Source organism: Equus przewalskii, chromosome 7 (genome assembly GCF_037783145.1).
Source record: "Equus przewalskii isolate Varuska chromosome 7, EquPr2, whole genome shotgun sequence".
In the NCBI taxonomy this organism is placed as follows: Eukaryota; Metazoa; Chordata; class Mammalia; order Perissodactyla; family Equidae; genus Equus; species Equus przewalskii.
The window spans coordinates 28013653-28031996 of NC_091837.1; the positions used below are offsets into that span (position 1 = coordinate 28013653).

Genomic DNA, 18344 nt, shown 5'->3' on the forward strand with positions numbered 1-18344 from the left:
AATTCTGATCCACAGGGCAATCTCCTCCACTAAAGGACAAAGGAAGTTTTCAATGGGGCCAAAACAACGAATTACGCAATATAAAAAGCATCCTTTCAGCGCTCACGTTACCTGATATGACATTTTAACCTATTTTTTAAGATTAAAGTACAACTGTAAAATACACAATCAAAATCCTGTGCTCCTCAAAAAAAATTATGTTTTAATCCAAAATGATTAAACATCGCTACTGTGTTGGCAAGTAATACGCTTTAAGTAATTATATGGTAACCACCACCTTGAACTAAAAATCTGAGTTTTAAATAAACCACATGTTCTGAGGGGAGCTTCAACTTGTCTCCTACCTACTGAACAGAGGCCCCAGACCAAACGCTAGCATGACTACCGAATAAACAACCTCTCCTGAGAATTTCAGGTATTTCTGAGACAGACAGTTCTTCACGGGGACACGATGCATTTAAACCACTAAACTGGACATATACACGGTATCCTGTAGATGGACCAGAAGCAAGAAAAATTGTGAGCAGAGGAATGGTTACAGAGAAAATATAACTAAAGATATAAAAATGAGTACTTGGGGGATGGAGGCAAGCTTAAAAGGGAAGAGGACCAGTGAATATGATATCTAAAATGAACACAGACATAATTTGCCTATTAAGTGAACTATCTCGGGGCCGTTCCATTATCGGCAGCGGCACTGCACACAGCATCCTGGGTAAACTTGGCAGTCAACTTGTTTGAACTCCCAAGAGTAATTCACCAAAATCACTTCAAAAACCTAAGCCTATTACTAAGGCCCTAAATAACCACAGACCAGTGATTCTGTGTAACAAATGGGAAGCTGGCTCGCGTCAACTGCAGATCACATGCCTTCAGGCCCTGGCGGCGGGCGCAGCCATCCTGGCGTACCAGACACATTACATCACCATCTGCACAGCTGCCTGGTGCCCGAGGCAGCCAAGGGCAAACAGGCTCTTCACGTGACTGGTCAAGACACCCTGCAGTCAATCCACAGGAGAAGAGTGAAAAAGAGCAGAATTGTGCACAGAGAGTCAAATAGTTGGCTGATTCGGAAAAATTCCTTAAAATGCACACGAGTGCAAGTTTTTCTCCTCTAGAAAAAAAAAAAATGTATCGTTTGGTTCCTTTATCTGTAAAGTAAGAAGTTTTTTGTTTCTTTCAGTTCACTATTTCAAATACGCACTCCATCCAAAAAGAATGACTGTGACCTTTGAAAAACGTTAAGCACTGGGGGAAAATACGGGGCTGACAGGATTTACATCAAAATAGATCACCCTTGGAATTTTCAGCTACTTAATCATCTTCTTTCAAAAGTCAGCCCAGGCCTCCTTCTCAAAACTGCACAGCCTGACCTCATCTATCTCTCACTCAGAATGTTTCCTAAAGGCCCCACATTGGAGGCAGAGATGAGAACAGAGAAGCATAAAACGTACTGTAAAAATACAAGTAGATTTACTTAAAATGAGAAGGGCTAGGAGTTGACTAACCCGTCCCGAAGAACAGCTCTGGCAGGCTTCAGGCTCAGAGCCACACCTCCCTCCAGGCAGCAGCCAGCAACCCTGGAGGGACCACCTCGAAATCCCCTTCAGAGACCTGCCAGCACCCTGGCATAAGGGTACTAACGTTCTCCTTCTAAATGTGTTTTCACTGAGATACAATTCATATACATACTAAAAAATTCACCCTTTTGAAATGTACAACTCAGTGGTTTTTAGTCTATTCATAGCTGTACGATCATCAGCACTGGGCAAGTCCACATTCTCATCACACCAACAGGAAATCCTGCTCCCTCCAGTCACTCCCATTCCCCCCCTCCCGACCCCTGGTGACCACTGGTCTTCCGGTCTTCATGAGTCTCCCTGCTCTGGACACGTCACGTAAGTGAAATCATATAATACGTGGTCTTTCGTGCCTGGCATCCTTCACTCGGCACGACGTTTTCAAGGTTCATCCACGGTGGAGCACGCATCAGCGCTTCCTTCTTTTTACTGCCGATGAAGGACTACACCTGCTCTACCCACCATCAGTTGCTGGACATCTCCCTAACTTTTCATTTAAAAAATCTTAAACTTATAGACAAGCTGACAGAATAGTACAACATACATTCTACACCCTTCACTTAGATGCTCAGTTCTTTTTCTTTATATATATATATACGAAACACTCTTTTAGACTGAACTATTTAAAAGTAAGTGGCATCATCTTTCACCCCAAAGATTTCATCATGAATGTCCTAAAAATAAGGCCATTCTTCTCATGACCACAATCCATTATCACACTCAGGAAACTTAACATCAGTGCAATTTTATCTAACGTGGTCTATAATCAAATCATCTCAACTGTCCCCAAAAAAATGGCTTAAAAAAATTGGGGATCCAACCACGAAGCACAGACTGCATTTGGTTGCCACGTTTCTCTAATATCCTTCTCTTTTTCATTGCAATGCTGTATTTAAAGAGATCAGACCAGTTACCTTGTAGAACAGAGCATTCTTTTTATGGCCACATTTAATTACGCATCAAGAGTGCATATTCTGCCATGCATTCTAGAAAACTTCTAGAGGACCATTCATTCTTTTAAGAAATATTAATTATTCATCTCTCATCTTCTGGAGCGCACTAACTTTTAAGTCACACTGCCTGGGTCCAAACCCAGAGCCCTGGCTGACTGGCTGTGGCCCTGGGCAGGTCAAACCCTCTAAGTCTCTGTTTCCTGTAAAACAGGGACAATTACAGGATGTAAACTGTTGTGAGGCTGGGATAAGATAGTGTAGGAAGAGCAGTGGGTACACTCGGGCAAAACAAACACTCATACCGCCCTTCGGTCACGTGGCCTGGTCTTTAAATGGAAAACCGTGCTCCTAGTGTGGTGTCTTCACTGTGGTGTGTGCCCCTCCCCCATCCCCGGCCCCCAAGCCAAAGCCTCACACCTGGGCCGTCAGATCACAGAATGCCCATCTTGGCGCAGCAGTTACATTACAGATTAAGACATACCTGGACTCAAACACTGGCTTGACCACTCACTACCTATAGGACAAGGAAATAACCTCTTTTTGCATCTGCATTTCCTCATCAGGAACACCAGTGTAGGACTCACATGAGGAGCTCAAATGAGTTCAAGTATGTGACACACATTCCGTCGTACAGAGAAGGAAGAATCCAGGACATCAGGCAACTATTACTGCCAACATCATTAGAAGGTGTAACGGATAGCCCTACACAGGTATGGTTAAAGCTCAGATTCAAAGGATGGGCTCTTGCATCCTGGCTCAGTCGTACCAGCTGTGTAACTTTGGGCAAATGATTTAACCTCTCAAGCCTCAGTTTCCTCATCTGTAAAATGAGCACAATAACAGCAGACATGTCGTGTAGGCTAACAAAGTACTTAGCACAGGGCCTGGTGCATAGGAAGCTCTCAGTAAATGTTAGCAATCACATGGGAATTTAGCACAAAAACCTAGGCGTTAGCGCCCCTATTGCTCATATATGATCTACCAGCAATTCCTGCCCACTCTCCCTCCATAACTCCCCCTAAGGCCACCCACTCCACGTCCACTGCCTACATGCTAGTCCAAATCTCTACTCCTCGCCTGGCCAGTGACACACACCCCTACCTGGCACGCCTGCTGTCATCACTTCCCACACCACCTAGTCCAGGTCACAACTACTCAATTCTGCTACTGTGCTGTGAAATCAGCCTTGATGTGGCCGATACGTAAACAGGAGTGTGTTCCAATAAATCTTTATTTAGGGAAACTGACATCTGAGTTTCATAAACTTGTCACAAAATATTTTTACTTTTATCCTCCCATTTAGAAACCTAAGAACCATTGTTATTCTTAGCTTGTGGGCCCTCCAAAAACAGGAAGTAGACCAGATTGGGTTGGCAGGCCGCAGGTGCCAGGCCCCTGTGCTGGAAACACTATCAGATCCTGTTACTCCCTTGCTCAAAACCCATAAGGCCTACCTAGTGGATTCAAATCGCATCTCGAACTACTTTACGAGCCTTAAAGGACCTGGCTCCTGCCTGCCACTTTTCTTCCCAGTTCTTTTTTCTTGGAATATAGTGGACACACAACGTTGGGTGAGTTTGTGGAGCGAATACGCGTTAACTTGATACGTTTATGTATTGCAACATGACTGCCACTTCAGCTACTACAGTAGCAACAAGGGCGCCCCTCTCTTCCCTGCCCCAGGGCCTTCGCACCTGCTGATACCCCACCCCCAAAGTTTCTTTGACATCCTTCAGGTCTCCGCTCAAAAGGCCCCTCCATAGGAAGGAAGACCCCTCTATTCGCAGCCACTCCCGTCATAACTTTCAAATGGCCCTCTCCGTAGAAAGGAGGTCAGGCCCCCTCGCCACCAACCCCGTGCGGGCCCCTCCCCAGCGCCCATCCCAGCCTGTCCCGCTCGCGTTTGGATTCACGCGTCCGCAGGCCTCCTCGGTCGTGGGCACGCAGCCCCGGGGCGGGACAGGGGCCGTCCCCTTGCCCGCCCGGCCGGCCCGTGCGCCCCGCCCCCTGCGTCCCTGCCCCGCGCGCTCACCTGGTCGGCGCCGAAGGGCGTGATGTTGGCCTTGACGGCGCCCACGCCCAGGCCGACGAGCGCGAGCGCGGCCAGCACGGCGGGCGCGCAGTAGCGGGTGGGCGCGTCGGCGCAGGGAGGCGCCGAGCAGTTGCGGAGGCGCGTGGGGCGCGGGGCCCCGCACAGCGTGGCCCGCGTGGCGGGCGAGGCCAGCAGCGGGAAGGCAAGCATGCCGAGCAGGTAGAGCGCCAGGCTGAGCAGGATGGCGCGCGCCCGGCCGAGCCGCGCGTCGGCCAGCCAGCCCCCGAACGGCGACACCAGGTAGGTGAGGCCCATGAAGAGCAGCAGCGCCTGGCTGGCCTGCGCGCCCTCCCAGTTGAACGGCTCGCCGTTCAGAAACAGCACGAGGTTGGCCGTGACGCCGTAGAAGGCGGCGCGCTCCAGCAGCTCCGTCAGCAGCACGGCGCCGCACGCCGCGCGCCGGCCGGCGAACGCCTCCCGCCGCGCGCCCAGCAGCGGCGCCCGCTCGCCGCCCGCGCCCTCCATGCTCCCGCCGCCGCCGGCTCAGCCGATCTGCCCCGCCGCCGCCGCCCTTCTCGCGAGACCGGCCCAGCTGGCCGCCTCGGCCCGCCCCGCGAGCGGCCCCATTGGACGGGCCCGCCGCCACCCAGCCCGCCGGGGACTTCCGGGGCCGCCCCGGAAGTCTGGCCCGGCACCTGCTTCCGCTGTCAGTGGGGCAACATGGCGGCGACGTTACCGCTCAGAGGGTTTCAAAAGCGAAATCTGAGCCCGGCTCGCCGAGGTTTCAGATCCTCGCCAACGAAAACCGAGATTTCGTACGGTGCCCTCGGCCTCTGCCTGCCCTCCAGGCTGACTTCCTAAGGCAGACCCTGCCCCAGCCCCCTGCCTTGCCGCCCCGGGACGGGGTGTCCCTGCCTGGGCACTGTTGATAGGGGGACGGACAGTTGTCGTGGTGGCTGTCCTGTGCCTTGTAGGACGGTCAGCGGCATCCCGGCAGCTGCTTTCCACTAGATGCCAGCTCCATTCCCGTCCCCTTGTGACAACCAACAAGGTCCCTAGACATTCCCGAGTGACCCGTGGGCAGCAAAGTCGCCACCCCCCCCCCCCCGAACCTTTTAACTAGAGCAAGCCAGGCTCAGGGCCTGTGTCACTGTCACATGCCTGGCTTCCTGTTTTCCTTCATCCCTCAAGTGTTGACTCCTTGTAACGAGCATTTCTTGACCAGCCCATCGAAAGTAACCCCACCACCATCCCATTGCCCTGTTTTAAAACGTTTTTCCAAGCACCTGCCAGTGTTTTGTTTATCTCTGTGTCTCCTCAGCTTGTACCAGGTCCCCACAAGCGTAAGGTTCATGGTGACAGGTTCTTAGGTGTCTTGTTCCTGGCCACGCCCCCGCAACTACTGACAGAGCCTGGCACGTGGTGGGGTGGAAGAGTATCCTCCAAAAACGGCCCACAGCATGGCTTCAGAAACTGGGCTGATTGAATTAGTGGGAGACTCTCTTTTTTCTTTCCTCCATCCTTAACTCCATCTAACACCAGGATGGAGCCATTGCCTGGGAGGCAGACTTGCTGGTGGGGCGTCTGGGTAAGTAGTCCCTCCAAAAAGGCTTGAAGTAGCATGTACTATTAACTTTTCTATTTTCCTAAATGTCTGACTTCTAGACTGGTGCCTAGCTCGGTGCCAGCACAGGCAGTAGATAAATATTTAGTATTTAAGGAAAGAATAATTGATCCAGGTCCAGAACAGGACCTTCCCCACTCCATCCATTAATGCTGAGCCTCTCTGGCTGTCAGCTTAAATGTCACTTTCCTGATCCAAATTAGATCAGATCCTCTTTTTATAGGTCATTAGAGCACCCTGTGCTTTTTGTTCAGAGCACCCATTATAATTTATAATTATTTATTTTGTGAAATGTGTCTTCAAAGCTGGGAGGGTGAAAATCTTGTTTGTTTTGTGCACTACTGTGTTCCTAGAATCTGGCACAGCACCTGCCAGTGATAAGTCTGTGTGGAATTAACTGAATGAATGAATGAATATTTGTTGAATTGTAAAGACAGAAGAATACTTTATGTTCACTTTTTTTTTTTTTGAGACTTATATGATGTTCCACAGCATATGTTTGTATTTTAATTTCACTAAAAAGCTAGCTCCTCAAGATTCCTGCCCAGGATCACACATCTGGTAGACAGCAGGACTCAGACTTAAATAAAAGGCTTCTAACTAGTTCCCACTGCAGTGCTGCTTCCACACTCTAGCCGGTAGATGAGACAGAACCTGGGAGTATTTGCTCCAAAACTGAGAGGACTGACACACTCAGGCAAAGTGCAGAATAACATTAGCATTGAACATGGAGTGAAAGGAAAGCGTTTGACTTGAATCGTGTGATGACTTAGTCCTGAAGCCCTGTCCAGTCCAGAAGGGGCGTTTCCCGTGGCAGCAAACGAACTCGGTTGGATTGTCTCCGTTAAGAAGCATAAAGCTAAGTGAAGGAAAGGGAGGGGAGGCAGTTACAGTGTTTAGGATGTCCCCTGAGACATTTTGAGCACTTGTTCCTGGTCCTTAGGAGATCTGCTGTGCACTGCAATCTCTGGTACCCTGAGGTTGCAAAACAGTTCAGCAGGCAGAAATGTTTGGGTTTGGTTGCAGTGTTTTGGAAAAAAATGAGCCAAAACCATATACTGTACGATTCCATCTCTTATTAAATGTCCAAAATAGGCAAATCTCTAGAGACAGAGTACAGACTGGTGGTGTGGTTGCCAGGTGCTAGGGGGATGGGAAAATGGGGGAGAGACTGCTGAAGGGCCTGGAGTTTCTTTTTCTAGTGATGGAAATGTTCTAAGATTGTGGTGATAGTTGCACAACTGTGTGAACATAGTGCAAACCATTGAATCATACATTTTAAATGGGTAAACCGTATGGTATCTGAATTATGTCTCAATAAAGCTCTTGCCAAACAAGCAAAAAAAAAAGTGAGCTAACAGTTAAAAATTGGGAGGTTTCACATATAAATTTGGATTCCCTGCTGCTCTTGAAAAAATAAACAAGAGCTCTGGCAACAATGGGACTTGTGCCTGTCTGTTACACCAGTGACCACCTCCCACCCCGGTTTGAACCACACCTCTGGCATTTATGCCTTTGTGTATTCTTCATAGCTCACAGTGCCACAGGGCTGGGTCTGTGACCTGCTTTGGTGAAGAGAAGGTGGTAGCAGTGTCCCTGGGCCAGGTCTGGGCCTAAACCTTAAGAAGTTCAGGAAGCTTCCACGTTTGTGCCTGGGAGCCCTGAACCACCATGTAGGAAGTCCAGCTACCTTGCTGGAGAGGTCACATGTGGAGGGAGAGTTTGCAACTACATGGAGAGGGGAGTCCCGTTGCCCCAGCATCCCAGCCACCCTGCCCGCTGAATGAAGCCATACAAATAACCATCAGCAAGACCAGCAGAAAAACTGCCCAGCTAGCCTCAACCCAGACTGCAGAATTGTGAACAGCTAAAATAGTTATTTTAAACCACTAAGTTCTGGGGAGGTTTGTTAACGCAGCCTCAGGGAATGAAAACACAGCTGCCTCCCCCCACGGCCGCGATCTGCTGACCAGGGAGCAGCCATCATCTTTAGATGTGGCACGTGCTTTCTAGCTTATACACATCCTCCCTACTCTCTGTTGTCTTATTAGAATAGAGAAATTATTCTCTGTATCTGCTCTGTCCACTGTGGCAGCCACTAGCCACGTGTGGCTACTTGAACTTAAGTTAGTTCAAATTTAGTAAAGTGGAGAATTCTGTTCCTCAGCCACATCACCTTCATTTCAAGTGCTCAATAGCTACATGTGACTAGTGGCTACCACACTGGACAGCACGGTGTAAGTCAGGCCAACATTGCAGAAAGTTCTGTTGAACAACCCTGCTCTATACTAATGTGTAATGGGCACTATTGATTACTTATTCAGCAGCCGCACCCTCTTTCTCCTTCCAAACAGAATCCTGATTCTATTCAGGTATTTATTCAGGTGCTTATTTGTCGTCCTCACCCCACTTCTGTCCCCCAGCAGCTACCTCTGTGGCTCAGGAGAAAGTACCTTCATCTTCATTTCTGGATCTAACTAGTCAAACCAGTGCTAGCTTCTCATGCCTCTTCACAGCGACCAGTTCAGGAACACAGACTCTTAACTATCAGAATGTGACATTCCCCTGGGGCCCAGGAGAGAAGGAGGGACATAATTGGCACAGCCAACCTAAAGGAAAGGACTCTGATTTCACGACCGCAAGAGAGAGACATTCTTCCAAACAGGGCACAAATCAGGAAGCCTGGAGCCCTCGTTGCTGGTGGCTATTTCACAACCATGCGATGAAGCAGTTTAGGACGAAGCCAACTTTGTTGATGGCATAGTAGAGAACCAGAGAGTAGTTAGATAATAAAAGATAATAAATCTTACGTTGTTTAAGCCACTGTCTTGGGTTTTCTGTTACTCGGAGCCAAAAGTCAGCTATCGTGATTCTACCAAAAACTGGGAAAATGAAACAAGAGGGGCAACCTGGTTTTCTCCTCATGCCTGGCCTAATTTGTCTTAGAGTTTTTTGCCTGGCCCCTGTAATCAGTGAGTTTGCAGCCCCTGTACTGTACCCCAGTGATTGTATAGCTAAGGAACTGATGTAAGTTGACTCTCACCACTTTACTTGGCATACTTGTAATACACCCCTGTTCCTGAAAATAATTGTATGAGTCTGTCCTTTGCACCTAAAATAATCAAATAAATAATGACCCGACTCACACAGCAGGCATCCAGGCATAGGGAAGATTGTCTTACAAAGTACAGTTTTGTGGGTAGCCTCTTCACCTCGAGGGCCCTCCGGGAGAGAGGACATTACTGCAAGGACACTTGTAGTGTGGACTAGAATTGGAAATGTGCTGTGTGCTCTGAAACGCAGGGCCTTTCCTTCCGCATCACCACCCTGTCCCCTGTGCCTCGCTTAGTGAGGAGAGCTCAGAGAAGACGCTATCTCAGGGAATGAATCCAGAAACTATTAGACTGAGGCCATTTCAGGGGCCGTATAATTTCCCCGACTTTTTTCATGACATTTCTGCTTCTCGTTTCACGTCTGCCTTGCTCACCCCTTGCTGCCAGACAATTGCAGCTGCTTACTCACAGTTTCAGCTTCCTCAAAATGTTGGTTTCCAAGTAGCCATCGTGGACTTTCTGTGCCATCTGTACATCACTCACACCGTCACTCAAATAACTGTTGAGCAACTACTCTATATGTCACAACAGCTCAGTGTCAGCTCTCACATCCAATGCTTCTGCTTTTCTGGTTTCCCAGTTCCCTGCAGAGCACCTCTGATAGGCCCAGCTCACCTTTGTGCATCAGGCCATGGCGTAAGTCATTGGCTATTTTAGAGTCACAGGCTGTGTCATCCATCTGTTGACTCTCCTTGGGTACAGAGAGTTGTCATAAATTCTGTTTATCTCAGGGAGTCCCTGTTGCAACATTTCTACCTGGCTGCAAGTAATCTTGGTAGAAGCAGAAAATATAAGAAATGAAAACACAGTCAACTAGTGGAATGGAATCAGGTTTTATATTCTTGAACCCAAAGTGAAGAAGGCACCCTAACCTGCCTTAGTGTGAACTAACCCAGCTCTCAGAATGACTCGTGCTTTATTTTTACAAAGGATGTGAGACTATCTGGCCAGGAAGAAGGGTTTTCATTTGACTTTTTTCAAGCACTCGTTTTATTTGACCCTTGTGAATAGCAACCTCTACTTCTTGGGTTCTTTTCCTCCTGTGTTTTAAAAACCCACAAGACATCTGCAAAAGTGGAGCATTCACCAATACAAGGGGAGGCGGACGAGGGAGGGAGGGAGTGAAAGAAAGTGAACTTCTGCTTCCTCCTATTTGAAGAAGCACAGGATGTTCACAAATGTGGGACCACACCTAACTGCTCTGTTTTAACCACCACTTTTATACTGTCTTATAAATATCGTGATACTGCAATCATAAAATAGATAATCGGCAGTTACCAGTGTATTTGTGTTTTAGATTAGGCCTTACAGGAAGGATCAGTGGAGATGAATACAAAGGACAAGAATTGAGGCACATACATGAAATAATTCAGCATTTGATAATAAAGGCATTTCCAATCCATGGGGAAAAGAATGGACTATTGAACAAATTCTGTTGGAATAAGCGACTGAACATGTGGGAAAATAGGCTTCACATTTCATGCCAACATAAATTCCAGGTGGGTAAAATATTATCATGGAGAAATCAAAAATACAAAAGCATTAAGAGAAAATACTGGCAAATGTGAACTCTTAGGGAGAGGACTGCTTTTCTAAGGCTAATGCTAAAGCCATGAGGGAAAACATTAATTGATTTGACTGCATACAACCTTCAGACTTATTTGTATAAATAATTGCAGTTGAGAGCAAACAAAAAACTTTGAAATACATATGACAAAGTTAATGTCCGTATTTTCTAAAGAGTTCTAAGGAATCTCATGAAATTTATTGGGTACACATCCAATCCATAAAACTGACAAAGTGAATGTACTGGCCATGTAGAGGGCAGCTGCCCTTTGGTCCTCCTCAGCATCTATCCCTCCTCTGGTGACAGCGCCTTGATTATCTTGGTTGATCAGTGCTCCCTGTGGTTCAGGTAGAACTGGCTGGTCCCCTAATCCAGGAGTGGTCATGTGACCTAAGCCTGTCCAATCAGCAGTAGTCCATCTATTGAGCTGGAGTGATTGGCTCAAAGGTGGACATGTGACCTAAGTTGGTCCAATCAGAGCTGATCCCATGACTTATTCTGGGGTGACCAGGAAAAACCTGATTCCTCTTTCAGCTGGATTTGTAATTATAAATATATGAGCCTGGAGTTGTCAGGGCCATCTTGTGGAACCCAAGAATTAAGCAATCCAGAAGACAGTAGAGAGAGAATTTGCTTCAAGAAGACGTTTTCTAGGTGTTGGTTTTGACCATGCCTTAAAGTAGCTTTTTTCCTCGAAATTTCAACTGTCAGCTTATAAGTTCTCTTTTTGATTAAGCAAATGTGACTTTCTGTCACTTGTAATTGAAAAAGTCCCAACTAATACAAGCAATACATACACTTCTATGCCCATACACAGAGAAAAGAAAAAATACAAATGGCCTTCATGGAAAAAAAAAGTCAAATTACACCAATAATTTTAAAATGCAAAAAGGACAGACATGTTTGTCACTTGAGCAAAAAATGCCCAGTCTTGGCAATGTTGTGGGAAATGAGCTCGCTCACAAATAACCAATGGAAAGGTGAATTGGTGCAACCTTTCTGGAGGGCAATTAGTCATTTGTATCAAAACCACATTCGCCTACACTTTGTGCAATTACATTTCTAGGAATTTAAGAATGTGTGCAGAGACTTAGTATAAAATGTTCATTGTAATGTTGCTTAAAATAGCAAAAAGATTAGAAGCATCAAAGATGTACGATAAGAGATCATTGATTAAATAAATTACAGCATGCTCATACACTGGAAGTACCATGTGGTTATTCAAATGATATTGTAGAAGTAAGATTCTCAGGAGGAAAAGTACTCGTGATATATTATTGTATTAGTTTTCTATTGTTTAACAAATCACAACTTTGGCGGCTTCAAACAGTAGGCATGTATTAGCTCACAGTTGCATGGGTCCGAAGTCTCGGCTTGGCTGGCTGGGTTCTTGGCTCAGCGTCCCCCAAAGCTGAAAGCAAGGTGTGGGCTGGGCTGAGGTCGCGTCTGGAGCTCTTTCCAGCTCCTGTGCTTGTGACAGAGTCTAGTTCTTTGAGGTGGGGACTGAGGTGCCCATTTCCTTGCTGGCTGTCAGCGGGGGCTGCTCTCAGCTTCCAGAACCTGCCAGCATTTTATGCCACGTCCCCCCTTCATCCTCAAAGTTAGGAACAGAGAGTCTCCCTGACATCAAATCCCTCTCCTGCTTTGACTCTCCGACAGCAGCAAATGCCCAGTCCCTTTATTTAGTTATTTATTTGAGGAAGATCAGCCCTGAGCTAACATCTACTCACAATCCTCCTCTTTTTGCTGAGGAAGACTGGCCCTGAGCTAACATCCGTGCCCATCTTCCTCTGCTTTATATGTGGGATGCCTACCACAGCATGGTGTGCCAAGCGGTGCCGTGTCCACACGCGGGATCCTAACCCGTGAACCCTGGGCCGCTGAAGCGGAACGTGCACACTTAACTGCTGTGCCACCGGGCCAGCCCCCATGCCCAGTCCCTTCAAAGGGACAATGATGAGTGAGACTGACCCTGCATGATCCCCCTGTCTTGCAGGCAGCTAATTTGGGAATTTAATCACATCTGCCAAGACTCTTTGCAGCATCGCCTGGCTGGGAGTTTGACTGAATCACTGGGAGAAGGCATGAAACAGGAGGCAGGAAATCTCGGGGGCCGTGTTAGAATTTTGCTTACCACAATTATTAAGTAAAAACGAACAAATTACAAAAATATGTATGTATAGAATGGTCCTATTTTATGTAACAAAATGACAAACATAAACCAAAACTGAATACAAATCAACAACAACAAATATCCTGTGTCCATACAGCAGAGCCAAAGAAACACAGTAACGAGTCCACGCTGCCTCTGTCACTTTGGGGCGATGTCATCCCTTCTTGTGTCTCAGTTTCTTCCCCTCTGAAGTGATAACAACAGACCCTGCCACCTGCTTGGGGGTAAGCTTGATGGAGGAAGGCTGTGGCGTGCCTGGAACACTGCCATGCACGTGGTGAGTTCCCAGTAACATGACTATTGTGATTACCTTTATTTAGAAATTCTGGAAAAGCTTGAAAACAAAGTATTCATACTGGTTATCTCAGGGTAGTGGGATTCTGTGTGATTTATAAATTCTCTTTATCTGTATGTGCTAAACACATACTGCTTATGTAATCAAAATAAATTAAAAGTTTAAAAGAACAAATGTGGGCCTCTGCAGACAACAAGATGTTACTGGGAGCAGTTATGACATCTTCCCTTTAGTAAACCTCTGCTGTGCCCAGAGTTGGACCTGCGTCCCTTGCATTATTAGAAATATGGAGCCTGATGGCTGCACCAAATGTGGTGGGGCTCACAGGGTCAGTCGGCAGCCATGGGGATCTTTGGGATGAGCATCCTTGTGCTGAAAAGTTAAGAACTGGGTGTGCCAAGCCATCAGCACAGGAATTAAAGGCCTGCTTTCTCGCCAGAGGCTCGAAGGTAAAACCACTTAGTTCTGGTTGACTTCCTCATGTTCCTTAAGCAAGACTGGAAGGAACTAGTTACTTTCAGGCCAACAGCTTTTTTTCTATTTGGTCACTTTCAAGTGCTGTCAGTGAAAGCCAGGAAAGGAAACCTAAGCAGGCACGAAAGCCACAGGTCCCTGTGTACCTTCTTCTCTGTGAGGCTTTCTCTTCTCTTAGACACACACACACAGAGCATTCGTAGTTCCTAGGACTGGGGAGAGGAATGAGGGTGCAACAACGGAAAACTCTGCTTCAAACAAAGAAGGAGAGCATCTCACTGATTAACGCCAGGAAAGCAGAAAAAGAAAAAAAGGTGTCAAGTGTTGATTTTCATCACAGAGCCATTTCCAAAGTCCATGTGCCCTCAAGCGCTCTCCCTGGAGAATGCTGTCACTTTTATTACAGGGTAGAGAATATAGTTTCACTTTCCCTGGTGCTCAGAACTAGAGAAATAGCCTGAGCAAATACTATGATCAAGGAAAAAACAGATCTTGCTTTACATATATTTTAAGACCCTTATGCTAGAAGCATCTGGAGAGATCTCATAAGAGCTGCCGACAACGTTTTCTGCTCTACTGCCCCCCGCCCCATAGTTATTTCTACATCATTCCACGATAACACGTTTGTCTTCGTGCTCCCCTATATTTCCTACCTGGGAGAATCATAAAAGACTCCATCAAAATGAGCTAATTAACTCTGATCCTGTTTATACTTTTTCTCGTTTTACAAATGGGTAACCTGAAGCAACAAATGGATAAAGTATCAGGCCCCAAAAGATATGTCAGAATCTCTCACCTTATGGAACAGGCGTATTCCAGAAAAATCAAATAACAGTGAATTTCAGCTTAGCAAATCCTATTGTAGCACTGACTACCATTAGAAAATCAGGAATGCAGTGTCATAGGCATAAAATCTCAACACAGTGCAAATTCAGTGATTTTATTTAATTCCACAAACTTTTACCGAGCGCCTTCCCTCCTCACAATGTTGTCCCAGGCAAGCGGAGGTTAGAGCCTGGAGTGAGCTCACGCCCCAGGGAGGGCCGACTGCTCGGTGATTATAAAGCAGAACGGGGTCAGTCCAGGAGAAGGGACAAAGAGCCATACGGGTAGAGGAGGTGGGGAGCAGTCCCAGATGAGGTGATCAGGGGCCTACATGCATGCAGCTATCTTTGAAATGGGCCTCTGCAGTGGGTTGAGTGGTGGCCTCCAAAAAGATATGTCCACATCCAAATCCCTGGGACCTGTCATCTCTTAGTAACCCCCATTTAATTCAGGGTGGCAATGTGCCCAGCTAACACACTGCACTTCCCAGCTCCCTTGGATGGAAGATGTGGTCATGTGCACAATAAGATAAAGGCATAGGACTGTGTGAAGTTACAGGAGCCCTTAAAATGAAATGCACCATTTTGGCTGCACCATTGTTGCCCTTCCTTCCTGGTGCCTGGAATGTGAAGGTGATGAATGAGGCTCCAGCAGCTGTTGTGTGCCTTGAGGCCACTTTGAGAATAGAGGCCAAACATTGGGAAGCTGGAATAGAAAGAGAGAAGTCTGGGTCCCTGGTGACTGTGGAGTCCAGAAATAAACTTCAACCTCTTCCAAAAACAGGAATACAGATTGAGAGCATAAAGGAGTTAAAGTGAGCCTTCAGCCACTGTGGAACTGGAAAGCTCAGGTCCCATCTGTCAAGTTAATTAACAAGGAGGCCATTAGACGGATGTGGCTCTAACCCTGACAGCCTAGGTAAGCAAAGTAAAATCTAAGCCTGGAAATGACTCAAGCTGATGAGACTGGAACCTAAGGACCACCTGTCACACACAGCCAACCGGGCTTGAAGCCATAGCCAATCAGCAATCTCCTTGCCTTACTTCTGCCTTTTCTCTATAAAAATCCCCAGCTCTGGGGGCCGCCCCGGCCCAGTGGTCAAGTTTGCACCCTCTGCTTCAGTGGTCCAACGTTTCACCAGTTCAAATCCTGGGCGCAGACATGGCACTGCTCATCAGGCCATGCTGAGGCAGCATCCCCCATGCCACAGCTAGAAGGACCCACAACTAAAAAAAATACACAACTATGTATTGGGGGGCTTTGGGGAGGAAAGGGAAAAATAAAATATTTAAAAAAAAATTCCACAAGGCACCTTACCTGCATTTGAAAAAAAAAAACTCGGCTCCTGTGGGTGGAACACTCCTAACTACTTCCGGTTTGGTGCTGCCAATCGGAGTAGGTTTTGCTCAAATAAACTTGACATTTTTTATTTATTTATTTGAAGATGATTAGCCCTGAGCTAACATCTGCTGCCAATCCTCCTCTTTTTGCTGAGGAAGACTGGCCCTAAGCTAACATCCGTGCCCATCTTCCTCTCTTTTATACGTGGGACGCCTGCCACAGCATGGCTTACCAAGCGGTGCCATGTCCGCACGGGGGATCCAAACCGGGGAACCCCAGGCCACAGAAGTGGAACGTGCGCACTTAACTGCTGTGCCACCCGGCTGGCCCCATAAACTTGAAATGTTTAATATGCCTCAGTTTATCTTTTAACACACCTAAAGGGAGGCGGCTATGGGTGTGATGGTTTGCTATTGCCGGAGCTTTCATTTTTCAAGATATACTAGAAGTCCCTGGTGCTGGTACCCACGGGAGCGATGCTGGCCACCCTCGAGCCCATGGGAGTCCACCCTTGGCCTCCTCTGGTCCCTGTGGGCTGGAATCGGCAGCCAACCCTAGTGCTGGCCCCTGTGGAAAGGGACCTGAAGGAGCAATCTGCAACCACCCCTGGTCCCTGTGTGTGTGGCGAAGGGAACCCGTAGTCAACCCTAGTCCCCGTGGGAGGGGACCTACGGTCACCCGTGGTCTCCATGGGCAAGGACCTGAAATCACCTCTGGTGCTAGTCCCCATGGGCGCAGACCCACAGCCACGGCTGGTCCCCGCAGGAGCGGACCCGTGGCCACGCTTGGACCCCATGGGGAACCATCTCTTCTGGTTCCCATGGGAGGGGACCCGAGGAACCACTGGTGCTGGTCCCGTGGGAGCGGACCCCCGACTCCTCTGGTCCTGGTCGCGTGCGAGCAGTCTCCCGCCCCCGACCCCCCACGCGCCCCGCACCTCCGCCACCGGAACCAGCAAGGGCGGGCGCGGCCTCGCAGCCGCGGGCGGGACTGACCGAGCGCCGCCCGCCGCCCCGGGGCTCGGTCTGCATCCCGGCCTCCGCCCTCGGGCCTGGTCGTCGGCGGCGGGGCGGTCGATGGCAGGGCGGCGGCGGCATGCGGCTCCTGTTCCTCGCCGTGCTCCGGCCGCACACGGGCAACGCCGTCACGGCCGAGCGCGTCCGGTAGGTGGGCAGGTGCGGACGGCGGCCCGAGCATCCGCGGCGCGGCCGGGGGCGGGGACGGGGGCGCGGGGCTGCTCAGCCGGGCCTCGCCGCCGCGCCGGTCCCCCGGAACCGCGCGCCTAAACGGACGGGCCAGCGGGGCGCGGGGCCTGCAGGAGCGCCGAGGGCGCGGGGCGGAGGGGCCGCGGGAGCGCCGAGGGCGCGGGGCGGAGGGGCCGCGGGAGCGCCGAGGGGCGCGGGGCGAGAGGGCTGCGAGAGCGCGGAGGCGGTGCGAGCACCGGGGCTGCGGGAGCGCGCGGAGGTGGCCAGGGGAGCGCGGGGCTCAGCGCCAGCCCGGCCCCCCGCCCCGCCCGCGTGGGACGGTCCTCACGCGCCCCAAAAGGCCGCTCGGGTTGTCTGCGGGGATCCTGCTTACGATCCGGAACTAGGGCCAGACAGCCTGGTTGGCGCCGCAGAGGCTGCTCGGTGCTCTCCACGCAGATCGTGGCGTGACTGCCTTCATTGATGCTATTTATTGGGAGCGCGCTGGGTTTGGGCACACAGCGACGAAAAACAAAGGCGGGTCTTCATGACCCTTACATTTCCGTGGGGACAGGAGAGAGAAAAAAAAATACGGATATATACGGCGACATGTATATTTATATACGACAGGGAGAGGGGGTGCTTGTGCGCCTGCGCTGTTTGAGGCGGGATGCTCCGCTGGGGGCCTCCCTGCCATCCCTTCCCTAAGTGTGGAGGAGGGACCCTTGAAGCTCTCCTGGGGAGAGGGAGCGTCCAGGATTTCCAGGCAGAGGGTGCTTGAAGTCGCCACCCCTCCTTGTCTGCCTGTGCTGGAGTCCCTGGACCCTGCGTCCAAAGGCGCCTTCCGTCCCGCTCCAACCGCTCCCTGTGCCCTCTTCCACCTTCCTCTCTGGTTATCTTCTTCTTCTTTTTTTTAAGTTCATTTTTTTTTATTGCGGCAACATTGGTTTATAACATTGTATAAATTTCAGGCGCACATCATTGTATTTCTGTTTCTGTGTAGACTACATTGTGTTCACCACCCAAAGGCTAGTTACCATCCATTGCCATACACATGTGCCCTTTTACCCATTTGCCCCCCCTTCTCCCCTGGTGATCACCAATCTAATCTGTCTCTATGTGTTCCTTTCTTGTTTTTTATCTTCCACATATGAGCGAAATCATACGGTATTTGACTTTGTCC

General features: G+C 49.0%; 2 protein-coding genes across 7 annotated transcripts in view; one reads left to right on the forward strand and one right to left on the reverse strand.

Moving 5' to 3' along the window:
- SLC15A4 (solute carrier family 15 member 4) overlaps window positions 1–5154 on the reverse strand; it is a 28297-nt gene extending 23143 nt beyond the window's left edge. The window contains exon 1 of one of the 2 annotated variants that reach the window (XM_070627297.1): window positions 4566–5154. In XM_070627297.1, coding sequence (XP_070483398.1) covers window positions 4566–5090 — 525 coding nt within the window. In that variant the 5' untranslated portion in view covers window positions 5091–5154. The remainder of the gene's footprint in view (window positions 1–4565) is intronic. The other variant, XM_070627299.1, reaches the window with a different exon arrangement.
- Window positions 5155–5246: 92 nt separating this feature from the next.
- Window positions 5247–18344, forward strand: part of GLT1D1 (glycosyltransferase 1 domain containing 1) — a 100920-nt gene continuing 87822 nt past the window's right edge. For 2 of the 5 annotated variants that reach the window (XR_011541893.1, XM_070627300.1), the window contains exons 1-5: window positions 5247–5380; window positions 5887–6000; window positions 6108–6153; window positions 10600–10801; window positions 13140–13319. Coding sequence is in view for 3 of the 5 variants with exons in the window: in XM_070627300.1 (XP_070483401.1) it covers window positions 13276–13319 (44 nt within the window). In the remaining 2 variants the exon portion in view is untranslated. Of the gene's footprint in view, window positions 5381–5886; window positions 6001–6107; window positions 6154–10599; window positions 10802–13139; window positions 13320–16816; window positions 17141–18344 lie in introns of those variants that run through there. The other 3 variants (XM_070627301.1, XM_070627302.1, XR_011541892.1) reach the window with 3 other exon arrangements.